Raw genomic sequence first — 14,875 nt, forward strand, 5'->3', positions numbered from 1 at the left:
ATCTCAAATCCACTTGGGCAATAAATATCTTAATAAATATAACATAAATAAATATAAATTAGTTCACACCCTTTCATTAACATAAAATTATATAAATAAATACTTTAAAATAAATTATGTTTGAGTGTTTGTTTCTACAAACACTTTGGTACTAAAATAGCTTATAATTCCTTACTCTTCTTTTAAAGCGGAAAAAAAAGAAAATATGTTCTGTGAGGACATTTTCCCTCATCAATTTGCTCATCAAAACTTATAAAAATAACTTATGCCTAGTAAATATGAATAGACTTGATCAAAAGAATCATGTGGATAGAACAGTCACATTCTGCAAGTCTGGAGAGATGACTCATGGAAACAAGCATGAGAATTCTGTACCAGCTTCAGTAGGGACAGGTCCAGCCACCCCCTCCCCAGTTCTTAACCTATGCCCTATTACAATCTCTTTGGTTCCAATTGTTCTAAAAATGATTTTAAGGTTAGGAGAGACCTCAGCATTCTAGGAAGAACTCAGATAGCTCATCATTCTGTCGATGGTCACCGCACGAATTCTGAAGGCGTGAAGAAGGATGCAGAGCTTGACTTTTGTCTTGTAAAAATCCAGTTCTTTCAGGGAGGGTTTCTGTGGCACAGTCTCACTGTCGAAATTCAGGGCCTAGGAGAATAAATATTGAGCATGACATAGACGGTATTCCAAAATTAAAACATTCATCTGTAAAAACGGGTGAAGCCAATACACGTCTCAGAGCCTGCAACCCACTCCCTCATTGCTTCTCCTAAACCCAACGCAAATCCACTCCCAGCCAGATGGGCAGGCAGAACCTGAGAGAAGAAGTGCTCATTATCCAAGCACATGGATCTTCAGTGAGCTCTGAAAAGACCCTGAAAGCTATTTAGAAAATCATCAGTGGGAGTTGCATTTTAGAAAGGAACAATTCTGTTAAGAGACATCTGCTGTGATATCCAATTAATTTTTGTTCGTTACATTAAGAAGCTATGTCCTTTTCAGAACAGGGAGGTGATGGATTGCTACTGATCGGAAACTGTCAGTATCAGACCTGCTGACTACAGATAGTCGTGTGAGAGTATATAAACCTGGCACTGGGTCTCCCAGTTTGAGCCCTTTAATTTGACAACACAATGCAAGACCATGTGCGTGCAGTTGCTCAGTTGTGTCCGACTCTTTGTGACCCCATGGACTCTAGCCCATCAGGCGCCTCTGTCCATGGGATTATCCAGGCAAGAATACTGGAGTGGGTAGCTATTGCCTCTGCCAGGGGATCTTCCTGACTCAGGGATAGAACTTGGGTCTCCTGCATTGGCAGTCAGGTTCTTTACTGCTGCGCCACCTGGGAGGCCCATATATTTGCACAAGGATCAGCATTTTTGCTTGTACTTCCTCACAAAGAGCCTAAAAGAAATGTAGAGTGGGTCATCACCCCATTTCAGAGGGGAAGAAACTGAGGCACAGAGGTACAGAATGTTTGGGCATAGTTGTCTGATTTCTGGTGGAACTGACTCCATTCTTGGTCCTGAAAATAAAATATCATCTACAACTGTCTAGATGGTAACATTCTTTGATACTTGCATGATGTTCACTGCTTTTCAAACAAGTAATTTAGCACCCCCCCAAAAAAATGAATGAAATAAAAATAAATTTCTTTTCAGATAATCATTCTTGACACTGTATTTATCCCATGCCCTGGTCACCACAGCAGCACCCTGCTCTTTCTTAAGTGGTTATTTCTATGTTTCATATTAGCATCCTGTGTTCTGGTTATTCAGGAAATTACAAAGCAAGTTCTTGTCTCTGAGTAACACTGTGGACGTCCCCAGGTGATAGGTCATTTCTCTCTTCCATCCACATTTTGGTTCCGGATGGGTCCTATCCAGGCACTAGACTAGTGTGTCTTTACTAACAGTATTTGCAGATATGCATGCTGGCCCCTGTCATGAACATCACAGAGGTTTTTGAGATGTGTGAGAAGATGAGTGGAGTGGAATCCCCTTTTGGAGGTTTAAATCCTACCTCTGCCATTTCCAAGCTGTGTGACCTCGGACAAGCGAACAACCCTCTAAGCATGGGATTCCTCCTTTCCACAGACCCCATGTGGTTGCCGTGGGGACAGCACATCTTTGCCCAGAGCCTGGGGCACACCGCATGATCAACAAGCAGGAGGCTGCTTTCCTTCATGTGATCGGCTCATGTTGCCCTCTCACTAGAGGGCACCCTAGAGACTGTCTCCCCTACTATGTAGCTGGCTTTGAAGGGGGCATTTCAGGCCTCCCCAAATCCAGGAAGGGCTGACAGTAGAGCCCTTCATCAGGGACCCTGGCTGGCTGTCTCAGCATGAAGGATGGGAGGCCTTACCTGCATCAGCTCAGCAATAGCTGCCAGCATGTTCTGGTCTAGAAAGATTTGCCTCTTAGGATCCATCAGAAGCTTTGCATTCATGGCCTGGAACTCCACGTGGTACATCTTCAAGTCCTCATAGATACTTCTAAGGCACAGGGTCTGGGTGATACAACGAAGTGGGGAAGGAACCATTGAGATGGGCTAAAAACATCCCCCCCTACCCCAATGCTGCATTTGAAGAAAGATTCTTGTGTCTTACTGTCATAAAAGAGGTCTTTCCAGAAGCCAGACAATGCCCATTCTAGAAGAAAAAAATAATGAGATATCAATGATATGAATTCATAATATGAGCTGAAACCTTCAATTTTCTGACTTACAGTTATAAAAGAGGTCTCTCTGGAAGCCAGGCAACTCTCATTCTAGAGCAAAAAAAAAAAAAAAAAATCACACATCAAAAAGATACTAATTTTTAATATAAATTTTTTTGACTCCTCAAACATATCAAATTTTTTCACTGTGGTAAAAAACACATAAAATTTATCATCTTAACTATTTTAAAGTGTATAGTTCAGTAGTGTGATGTATATTTCACACTGTTGTAAAAAAACATATATTTTTACACATTTTTGTTTCAAATTGAACTTCTACAATGGGGCCTGTTGACATCCCATGAGGATAGAGCCCAGAAGCATGCACATTTTTGGAAGAAGATGAGGTCTGATGCACAGTCCTTAACCATGTTATAAGCTTTGGGAGGAAAATCCTCTATACCGTGGCTAATTCCAGTGGTAAACAGGCCTCCACTGTGCTGGTTTTATCTTTGGTGATATCTTCATGATCGATCTCCTCAGAAGTGCAGGAGTAAAATTCTAGGGTTTGTCTGGCCTGTAAAATACATAAAAAAAAAAAAACTCAGCTTATGATATTAATAAGGCACCAGGCTCCCCATAACGCTGGCACCAAAGCAAGAGTTGGCTGCCTTTGACCGCCATCTCCGACCTGTAGAAAATTCAAGGTCTTCATAAGACCAAAGAAACAGGTCATTGACACTCTCTCCCACTCCCTCCTCTCCTTTTGCTTATGACATGTTTCTCCTGAAGATATGTTTCTCCGTTATGTAAATACTACAAATCATTTCAACAGGCTGTGCTAATCAGCCTCTACACCATGCTGGGACACTTGCTTCTGGTGAAAACAGTTTTTTTTCCTTTTGGCAAAGCATCTGTGTTTTATGAATATCTTTTTCAAATATAGCTTCTAGAGGGGGATTGTTAAGGTCACCACTTGACGGATATAACAAACATGCAACCATGAAAACAAGTGGAGATTTAATGTGTGGTATATACACACACACATCATCTTACAAGCATGCTGAACATATTTATGAAATTTAGCTTAAGAAGTCAATGATTTGTTGATTGAAGATCGAGATCATTTTTCCATTCAACAAGCCTGATATATGCTATGCTAGGTACTAAGGAATGTGACAAAGAAGGGGACTGTATTATTCCCGCCAGGATTCCCAGTTCAGCTGTGGAGACAGGCCAGTGCCCAAATGACCAGGGGACATGCCAGCAGGTGAGAAGGGCTGAGTTGAAGGGTCAGAAGGCTCTGAGAAGGGCGTGGAAAGAGATGAAAAGGTTCCCCAGAGATGGGACATCCTCAGAGGAGGGGGATCGTCAGGCAGAGGGAACAGCATGGGCCATGAAACAAAGCTTGAGAGTACAGGACACGTGTGGGCAACAAGTAGCAAAGCTTGCGACCCTGTCTGCTGTAGGAAGAAAAATGCCCCCGCCAGAGATATCCACCTCCCAATCCCTAGAACCTGAGACTATGTCACGTTATGTGGCAAAGGGGAATTAAGGTTGCAGATGAAATTAAGGTTGCTAATCAGCTGACATTGAAATAGATTATCCTGGAGTGTCTGGGTGGGTCTAGTGTAATCTCTGGGTCCTTGTAAATGGAAGAGAGAGGGTGGAGAGTCAAGGTCAGAGAGATGAAGCACGAGAAAGACTCATTTGTTGGCTTTGAGGATGGAAGGGGGCCACCAAGGAATGGGGGCTGCTTCTAGATGCTGGCAAAGGCAAGAAAATGAATTCTTCTCTAGAGTCTCCAGAAAGAGATACAGTTCTGCTGACACCTTAATTTTAGACTAGTGAGACCCGTTTCAGATTTCTGACCTCCAGGGCTATATGATAATAAGTTTGTGTTGCTTAAAGCCATTAAGTTTCTGGTAATTTGTTACAGCAGCAATAGAAAATGAATACACTGCTCCTGGAGGCCTGAGCAGGTTGTAAAAAGTTAGATTTGCAACTACACTGCAACAATAAAAAGAAAAAAAACTCCAAATAAGACAATAGTTTTATTTCTGTGATAATTGCCTTCCTTTGGGCTGCAGTCCATGGGGTCGCTAAGAGTCGGACACGACTGAGCTACTTCACTTTCACTTTTCACTTTTATGCGTTGGAGAAGGAAATGGCAACCCACTCCAGTGTTCTTGCCTGGAGAATCCCAGGGACGGGGCAGCCAGGGGGCTGCCGTCTATGGGGTCATACAGAGTCAGACACAACTAAAGCGACTCAGCAGCAGCAGCAGCAGCATTCCAAAATGAAACAGTAACTATCTATTATTATGGCATTGTTAAAAAAGATGAATCTATGAAATAGTGCCTGGCATACAGTAGGCACTCAACAAGTACTTTTTAAATGAAGAAATGAATAAATAGAGCAATATATATATATATATATGAAATGTGGGTCCAACTGTTAGAGTTCTTCAAATATTTTCAGGAGAAGCTAGAAATCTGGATTCTTATATGAAAGGTCTACTTTTTCAATGACATCAAACTCAAAAATTAAAATAAAATATAAAAGACACTGACCAAACTTTACAGATCTGTGGGCTGGATACAGCCTCTGAATCACATGCATTTGCTACCTCTGTTTTCTCTACAAGTAGCCAGCTGATTTGTTCTGGCAAATTTGACACATGAATCATACTAAAAAATCAAATTGAGTTCTGTGATCTTCTGACCTTTGGTGCTGCCTCAGGGAGTAGAAGAGTCAAATTTTTCACATGAAGCATCTATTTAAATCAGAGCTCCTAAATTTTACCCATATCATACTTTTCTTTAGGAATCAAAGGACTTATCTCTGTAGTTTTCACTTGGTGAGCTGCCTTTCTAGTTAAGATGGATTGAACTGTAAGGAACAGCAGTCAGCTCATTATAAAAGGTTGGAGGTGGGGAGAGTTCGTTAAGGAGAACTTGTGGCACTGAGCTTACTTTAAGATATTCATAAAGCAACAAGCTAGAAATATTCAAGAAAGATTTTCTAGACAGCAGGAAGGTCAAAGGACATCTTTTAAAATATCAGTTGAGGCTGTTGCAGCCAAATCAATAGATGTTGGAAAGTTTTTAAAGGAAGAAGAAGAAAAACTTTTTGCATTAAAATATGAAAGCTAAAAAAAATGACTGAAGCTTTAAATAAAATTAGATAACTCGCCCCCTAGAAAAGGAAGCCTGGACATGCACTGTCATAAGCCCCCTGAAATGTGTTACTCTAACAACAAACAGCCATCAGACTGGAAGCTGGCGAGGACTGTGTGGGGCAGGGCCGATTCATCTTTGTAGCCCCCGGAGCACAGAGGCCGCCCCTAGTAACAGTTTCCTGGATTGATAAGTTGTCAGAGGAAGAGTGTGGGCTTGACACAATTCCATCTCTGTTGGCAGGCTACAGGGAACACTGTAAATATCCACTTTCCTCTGTGTAGGCACAGCCAAAACGAATGCCATTGTAATTTATGACCTCTCCTGCCTTCTCTGGAGACACAATTTCATTGACTCTTTAGCTAATAGTTGGGCCATTTGTAAAGTTCCCTCTTTCTCTCTTGACAGCTCCTGATTAACTTCCACAATTTCCCTGCAGTTCCTTCAGGTGACCAGGAGTTCAGAGATGTCCCTTAACTAGAGAGACTGCAGTGGGAACAAGGACAATGAAAAGCTCACCTTCTGTAGCGTGTTGCTGACAGCCCTCAGCAGGTTTTGGGAGTAGTCGAGGCAGCTCCTTCCTGGGCTTGCTGTGGTGGGGGGGAGGCTCCTGCCCAAACTGAGGTGGGGCAGGTGGTGGAGGAGAACCAGGGTGGATATGAGGAGGAGGCCTGCAAGGGAATCCAGGGGAAGAATGAGCAGGCTGGCCTCCACCTTCCATCTCTTCTGGCCATGTCCACCCATCTCCTTCTGGGCACCAACCTCCCACTGATCTTTCAGCAACTGAGAGATGATGAATTAAGCTCTTGAAGGTCAGTGCTCTGTTCTAGGGTTGGAAACCAACTCACAGACACTATCACCTTGTGAGTTCAGACCAGGGTGCAAGGCAGAGTTCACCCAGAAAAAGTCTCCATTTCAGGAGGAGGGAAAGCGAGGCCAGGTGGGGAAGCCACCCAGTGTTTTGGAAACAGTGGGTAGACACAGCCTTGCTTTGAAGCCGACTGGCTGGGATCTGTCCTCTTAATGGTGTCGCCAAGGGAGCCTGGGCAAGAAATTATCCTGCGGGGCCTCAGTTTCTCATCTGTAAAGCGGGCATAATACTTAGCGCCTGGGGCTGTTCCACGGTTAAAAGAGAGGATGTCTTATAGGGCGCAGGATAAGCCCGCAGTGTCTCCCTGCGTCCTTCCTCCTCTGCACGAGATTGCGGTCTTCCAGTCTCCACGTAGCCCATCCCAAGTTTCTGCCTCCCGGCTGCGGTCCCCCAACCAGAGCGCTAGGCTGGTTACTCACTGCGAAGCGGGCACATGCTGAGCGGAGCGGCGGGGACGCGGAACCGAGCCGGCAGTTGGACGCAGACCGGTGCACGCGGCAGGTGAGGGTGGTGGTTGGGAGGCCAAACCAGGGGTCACATTTTTATAATTGCCCGAGGCGCGGCAGGACTTTCCCGGGACTCTGATCTCTTGCTTGCTTTCTCTCTCTGTCTCTCTCTACATCAGCTTCTCGATGACACGTGGAGTCTAGCCCGCGGGACTGGAGCGCTTTCGGATTAACTCCCCGTGCGCCCGGCCGCAGTCGTTCCGGGACGGCCCCGCCGCCTCCGGCCTGGGCCAAAACGAAAGTGAAATTCGGCGCAGCGTCGCGGCGCAGGGTCCCCGGGCAAGCCCGACCCCCTGGCTTGCCCCCCTCGGACGCCCCCCGCCCCCAGCTACCCAGCCCTGGCCCCGCCGCCCCGCAGCGCCCCCTCCCGACGGAACACCGAGTAAGGCCACCCCCTGTCCACCCAAATCTAGGATGAGATCGGACCTCTCGCCTAGTTCTGGAGGAGAGTAGGCAAATCATTCAATCATCATTCATTTTTTTTTTCATATAGTCCACGGTGTGCCAGGGTGACACCGAGGGGCATCCAGCAGTGAACTGGTCACTTTCGGCTCACTCCCACACCAAATCTGACTCAATGTGTTTTATTCCTGGGTACCATCTAAAATACAAAAAGGGATGAAACCAGACTGGCTATGCAATAACTACTCTTAGAAAATCCAGTTTCTTACAGTGTCCAGGAGAGAATCGTTAGAGTTTAGTGGGATGGATGTACAGAGTCCTGGGAGGAGAGGTCGGAGAAACGTCATCAAGGAGCATGCAATTGAGGAGGCAGCAAAAGCGCCCAGAAGGAGGGAGCTGCGACTTGATTGTTGACAGGTGAGTAGACATTAGACCGCTGCGGGTGAAAATGGGATGCAAGTTCTAGGTCGAGGGAACAGGGCTCAGATACACGGTTGGGGAAGGTAAAGGAAGGGGGTGATCTAGCAGTCCTGTACGGGGTGTGAGGTTGGAAAGGGTGAGGGTGCTGTGCTGTGGGGGTAGTAGGGTCCCTGCTGGGAAGTGTGCATTCTTCTGAGAATAGTGGGACGCAGTCTAGGGTTTTAGGCAGGAGATGCGGTTGCATTTGCATGATGGGAAAATCAGCAGTAGTGTGGACGATGGGGGCTTCCCTGGTGGCTCAAAGGTAAAAAATATGCCTGCAGTGGAGGAAACCTGGGTTCAATCCCTGGGTTGGGAAGATCCCTTGGAGGAGGAGGGCATGGCAACCCACTCCAGTATTCTTGCCTGGAGAATTCCATGGACAGAGGAGCCTGGTGGGCTACAGTCCATAGGGTCACAAAGAGTCAGACATAACTGAGTGACTAACACATACATACACACGGGGGATGGGTCCCAGGGGTCAGGAGTGGAGGGCATGACCAAGCCCTATTCAGATTGGAGCCTCAAGGGTGGGCAATGGAATCCTCAGGGTGGGGAGGGACTAAGACTTGGTAACTCCTCAGGTGAGCAGGATAGGAAGGTGCTGAGGATGGCTGAAGAGAGGTTGTTCTGGTTCCTGTGCAGGGGTTACTGTAAGAGGGGAGTGAGTTTGGAGGAGACACTGAGAAGTTCCATTTTGGATGTGTTGGGTTTGAGGTTCCTGTGGGACTTTTCAGTTCACTCATTTCTACCATGAGCGTTAGTCACCCTGGGTATGTATGAAAGGGAAGGGTGTGTTTGATCATCCACTCAGAGCCTCCAATGGATCTGACTGCACTATGGCCCCAGGACTTCAGTGTCCAGTGTCCACCTTTAGGCAGATGCACTCGTCTTGTAGAGGGATAAGCCTTCTGGAGTACAGGAGAGAAGAGTGGCGCTTCCTCTGGATCCCTGTTGAAGTCTGGATGGATGAGGTCATAGTAAGCCTTGAGATGTTATCGTGAATGCAAGGCAGGGCCAACCTTTACTAAAGATGTGGTGATGAAACCAATTAGGAGAAAGCTGTGTTAACCCCTTCTCTGATTCCAGCTCTCTCTTTTGTTGGTATCAGTCCCCTTAGTAGATCATCTGCTATGAGATACTCACCATAGGGACTTTTAGATGTAAAATGAGACCAACAGTTGATCTCTAAGGCTCCTTCCAATGCTGTGGTCTTTGAATTACCCCTTGGGGATAGAGAGCAATGGATTGTCAGAAACAGTTGCATCTGCAGGTTGTGTGAAGCAAATAAGGGGTACTGAGCTGTACTGTTGTCATAGGGATTTAGGATGGAGTTATGTGTACTTAAAGTCACCCACTCCAGTGTTCTTGCCTGGGGAATCCCAGGGACGGTGGAGCCTGTTGGGCTGCTGTCTATGGGGTCGCACAGAGTCGGACACGACTGAAGCGACTTAGCAGCAGCAGCAGCAGCAGCAGCAAAGTCAGAATGAAGTCAAGTTTAGCTGAGCCATTTCTCCCTTGGAAGGGCTGTCTCCTATGAAAAAGAATTTCTGCAGTATAAATGAACATCAGGCCTATGCTCAGAATGGATTCATGGCCACCAGACATGATTTCTAAACTGTACTTTAGTGAAACAGTTCTCTGATGTGCTGCACATTCTGTAGCCAAGATAAAAGGACAGACTTCTTCTGAGATAACATTAATGTTCTATAAGAGACATTCTTTGGCCATGATCGCAATTACATGGTGTCTAGCACTATATTGGATGTCTTGGCCAATGAGATAAGGAAAGAAAAAGAAATGAGAGATTTAAAATTGGAACGTGAAAAAAAATAATAAATAAAATAAAATAAAATTGGAAAGTAAAAGACAAAACTCTCATTATTTACAGTTGATATATAAAAAAGCAACAGAAAGAATAGATCAAATACTAAACTAATAAGAGAATTAATCTGTATGAACTCTATCTATAAATTTCATTGGATACAAATACTAACTTTCAAAAATCAACCAAATTTCTCTACATCTGTAACAACCTTTTAGAAAATATAATAAAAATAATGTACCAGATAATAAATAGACAGTAATAAAAAGAAGATACCATTCACAATAGCAGCCAAACTATAAAGTAACTGCCTGTTGATGGGGAAGCAGTACAGTGGTTAAGAATATGGACTTTAAACTGTTTGAATCCAGGTTCTGCTAGTTACATGTGTTCTTGTGCAAATTACTTATCTGTCTGAGCTCAGTTTCCTTATCTGAAAAATGATGATAATAAAGGTATTGTAGGGTGGTTGTGATTATTACATGAGTTAATGTAAGCATAAAATCACCATTGGGGAAAATTCAGTCAAGAACATAGAGTGATTTAATTTAAATGGAAACACATAACCTTGGGTGGAAGATCTTAAGATATAAATAGCTCAAGTCTCTTTTAGTTAATTCACACATTCAATGCAATCCCAAAACAAATTACAAATAACTTTTCTGAGGAACTTAATAATAAGCCTAATCACAGTACTCTAGCTTTGGGGCTTCCCTGGTGGCTCAGAGGTTAAAGTGTCTGCCTCTAATGTGGGAGACCTGGGTTCGATCCCTGGGTCAGGAAGATCCCCTGGAGAAGGAAATGACAACCCACTCCAGTATTCTTGCCTGGAGAATCCCACGGACGGAGGAGCCTGGTGGGCTACAGTCCATGGGGTTGCAAAGAGTCGGACACGACTGAGCGACTTAACTTTCACTAACTTTCAAAATATATAAGAATAAAAGCCCATGAATATCTAAGTTAAACCTGTAAAGAAATAATAGAGATAGGCAAATAGTCCTACCAGATATAAAGATATAGTTCAGAGCAATAGTAATAAAAATAACATTTGGCAATAAGACAGTCAAATGCACCTTTCAAACAAAATATAAAATTGTAGACAGACTCGTATGTATGTATATTTAGTATAAAGGTATGATGGCACTTAGATCAATCAGGGAAGCATGGATTGTTTAGTAGAAAATATTATCATACAGAAGTGGAGCCACTTAGAAGTAGGTTAAAGACTAAATGTGAAAAGTAAAATTATTACACTAGTAGAAGAAAATGTAGGACACTATCTTCATCATTCAAGAGTGGGAAGGACTTCTTAAAAAAATAGGAAAGCCCCAAGTCGTAAGTGAAATACTCAAATATTTGATTACATAAAATTAAAAATTTCTGTAGTATGATTTCCTGTTAACTATGGACAAAGTTAACAGATAGCTGACAGACTGGGAGAAAATATTGTGCAATGTCTAAAACCAACAGGAAAGTATAGAAGGTACAGAGGTATAGAAGACTAAAAGTCAGTAAGAAAAAGAAACCCCAGTGACGATGGGCAAAACTTATGAACAGGCAGCAATATACAGAAAGGAAACCTCAAAGGCTAACCAGCATCATGAGATGCTCAAATATAGTATAATCTGAAAACTACAACAGTAAAGAAGAAGAATATATCACTTTGACCTTTTAGACCACCAAAAAAAAATGAGTACATTGGACACTGACAAGTGTTGGTGAAAATGTAGGATCCTAGGTTCTTTTATATAATGCAAGTAGACTGATGCAGCTATACTGGAGGGCATTTTGGCGTCTGGCTTCAGTTGGATTAAGTATATGCATACCTGATTATCCAGTGTTCTAGCTTGGGTATACATCCTAAAGAAATATAGATCCCAAGGTCCATAAAAGGGCATGTATGAAGATGTTCATGCATGTTAAGTCATTGGTTGTAGCGGTGGGAGTTGGAGACCATCTAGCTGCCCACCAGTGGGGAAATGAATAAATAGAATGTGAGGGATCCACTTCCTGGAGTATTCTGCAACATTTAGAAGCAGTGGACTAGATGTATACACATCAATATGAGTATATCTTTAAAACATGATACTAGGTAAAAACATAAAGATAAAACCAGAATAAGATCTGTGTATAATACTAGACACAGACAGTTAAACCTCTTGCAGTCACGTTTGTTTAGGAATACAAAAAAATTGGATTTTAGAAAAAGAAAAGGCAGCATCTCATGATTGAACACAATATTTCTGCAGCCAAATGTAGGAATGGGTTACATTAAGTGGATAAAGGCTACAAATAACCTCATGTCCCGTGCATCAGATTTTACTAAGTGAGTTTAAGGAAAAACTTTTGGGGTCCAGAGCTGTGAGGTTTCAGAATTGTGGATAAGCAATTGCAGACTTGTGTTTACTTTAATGAGAAGAATATATTCAAAATGGTACATGTTATACAAGGACACTTGCAAACAAATGAAATGTGCTAAACATATTAGGATAGATCCCACTGAGGAGTGATGGGATGAGGAATGGGGATAAAAAATATATATAAATATAAGGATGTGTGTGTGTGTTAGTCTCTCTGTCGACCTTTGCAACCCCATAGATTGTAGCCTGCCAGGCTTCTCTGTCCATGGAATTTTCCAGGCAAGAATACTGGAGTGGGTTGTTTGCAAACTTTAATTGTAGTTTGGTATACTCAGATAGTTTTTCTATTAGTCATTCTTTTCCCATTGAGTTTGAGCAGTGGACCAATCTGAGATCTCATCTAATAGATCCATCACTGGTAATCAGAGGTCTTTTCAGATATTTGGCAGAATGTTTTAAGGTCTTGTATCACTGTTTCTCAGCTGGACGTGGTCTTGTTCCCCAGAGGACGTTTGGCAATGTCTGGAACAGTTTTTGGTTGTTATAATGGGGACAGGGATTGCTACTGGCATCTAGTGGGTGGAGAAATGATGCCACGTGCTACTCAACATCCTATAGTACACAGGATGGCTTCTCCCACCCCCAAACTGAAATAAGTTACACTGTCCAAATTATCAGTAGTGCGGGATACCTGCAGCTGTACCAAAAAATCAGTAGTTGCTCAGACTACCTGCCTTTGTTGTTATTCTCCTTAGAAGACAATTTCACAGTCATAGACTCTGAACTGAAGACTTAGCACTGTATCTTTGGTGCCATGATTTAGAGTAGCATCCCATTCTTGGAAGAAGTGAGGTTCCAAAGAGGTTTGTGATCTGTGTGTCAATGTGAATCTGTAAGTAGGTATTGTAAACATAACATAGTGAGGACTCTGCTGTTAGTTTTCCTGCAGTTCTATTCTATAGGGATCATTGAATTTGACCATAAATCAGCTGGTGTTCTCACGCCCCACCTGACAGAGTGGGGTCCAGTACAGCTCTGCTCCTGAAAGGTGACCTGTCAGGGTAAGAAGCAGAGTCTTATATTCCTGTTATGTGCCAAAGAATTGATGCTTTTGAACTGAGGTGTTGGAGAAGACTCTTGAGAGTCCCTTGGACTGCAAGGAGATCCAACCAGTCAATCCTAGAGGAAATCAGTCCTAAATATTCATTGGAGGGACTGATGCTGAAGCTGAAGCTCCAATACTTTGGCCACCTGATGTGAAGAACTGACTCATTGGAAAAGACGCTGATGCTGGGAAAGATTGAAGGCAGGAGGAGAAGGGGGATGACAGAGGATGAGATGGTTTGGCATCACTGACTCGATGGATATGAGTTTGAGCAACCTCTGGGAGTTGGTGATGGACAGGGAAGCCTGGTGTTCTGCAGTCCATGGGTCACAAAGAGTCTGACACGACTGAGGGACTGAACTGAACTGAACTGAATAGACAAGCCTCAGGCATGACATGTTAATGAGGCTGGTTCCATGGAGCAATTTTTTTTTGGCAGTGAAGTGTTTTAGCAGCAGGGAGAAAAGTAGTGAGCTGAGCCAGAAAGACTGACTTTGCATCTACGATCAGAAGACCTTAATTCTAGCTGCCTTCTGCTACTTGGTAGCTGTATAAACTAAGACAGGCCACTGCCTTTCCTAATTTTCATATCTGCAAAATGGAGATGGTAATGCCTGGTTGCCTAGTTTAGTCATGCGGATGATATTATATAATCAATCACCAGGTAAGTATTTGTAAAGTTGAAGAGAGTCATCACTATGAAATACCACTACACAGTGACAGGGGTAGTTAAGATTTTTGGATTAAGGCACAGGGTCACTAGTTTCTTCCACAGCTGCCTCTTGGCAGTCTTTTAAATGTTAAGTGGCAACTTCCCAATGAGGGGAAAGGGGAGTCCTAAACGTTCATAGTATTGTTTCTATAGGCAACATTTATATGTTATCATACTGTCTTAAATAACCTCAAAAATACTGACAGTGGTCTTCAAGAAAAAATTTCCAGGAAAGATGTTATTATTGCTCATTGGTGCTCCAGAATAAAGGTTTTTACGAATATTGTTGCAAATTTTTCTGCATCTTGAGACAGTTTAACAAACAAACAAGCAAAAATGATATGGCTCCTGGCCATCACAGCCTCATGCCTAATGAGATCACCTGATGCTTAGACATTAAAAAGAAAAAGATGATAAATTTGATTATATAAAGAACAAACATTTCTACAACAAAAGGATACCATAGATAACATTTAAAGACAAATAATAACCTAGAAAAAAAAACATTTGCAACAGTATGTGACAGATCAAGGGCTCATCTCCTTAGTATATGAATATGAATATTAAAAAGAAAAAATTCAACAATCCAATAAAAAATGGGCAAAGAATATGAATAGACATTTTGAAGAAAGATATAAATTACTTAGAAACATACGACAAATAGCTGCACTTAAAACTAGATAAATGCAAATTAAAATGATTAGATATGGTTTTTAGCCTCACACTTCACAAAACTAAAAAGTTTGATGAGTTATAGGTATGTTGAAATTGGTTGCCATATTATGTTGGAGGGAG

The 14,875-nt window shown here is 42.8% G+C and overlaps 1 protein-coding gene and 1 long non-coding RNA gene across 2 annotated transcripts in view; one reads left to right on the forward strand and one right to left on the reverse strand.

Moving 5' to 3' along the window:
- On the reverse strand, positions 1–7,322 carry IL12A (interleukin 12A). Its single transcript, XM_005904407.3, has 7 exons — positions 7,131–7,322; positions 6,360–6,511; positions 3,125–3,238; positions 2,731–2,772; positions 2,613–2,654; positions 2,369–2,512; positions 1–652 (listed from the first exon to the last, which is right to left on the reverse strand). The coding sequence occupies exons 1-7, from the start codon at positions 7,144–7,146 to the stop codon at positions 497–499; spliced, it is 666 nt and encodes a 221-aa protein (XP_005904469.1). The 5' UTR covers positions 7,147–7,322; the 3' UTR covers positions 1–496.
- The window catches only part of LOC138988526 (uncharacterized), a 27,880-nt gene continuing 19,528 nt past the window's right edge, over positions 6,524–14,875 (forward strand). Inside the window, exons 1-2 of the long non-coding RNA XR_011464796.1 lie at positions 6,524–7,212; positions 7,337–8,036. This is a non-coding gene — a long non-coding RNA (uncharacterized lncRNA). The remainder of the gene's footprint in view (positions 7,213–7,336; positions 8,037–14,875) is intronic.

The sequence above is a fragment of the Bos mutus genome, chromosome 1 (assembly GCF_027580195.1).
Source record: "Bos mutus isolate GX-2022 chromosome 1, NWIPB_WYAK_1.1, whole genome shotgun sequence".
Lineage (NCBI taxonomy): Eukaryota > Metazoa > Chordata > Mammalia > Artiodactyla > Bovidae > Bos > Bos mutus.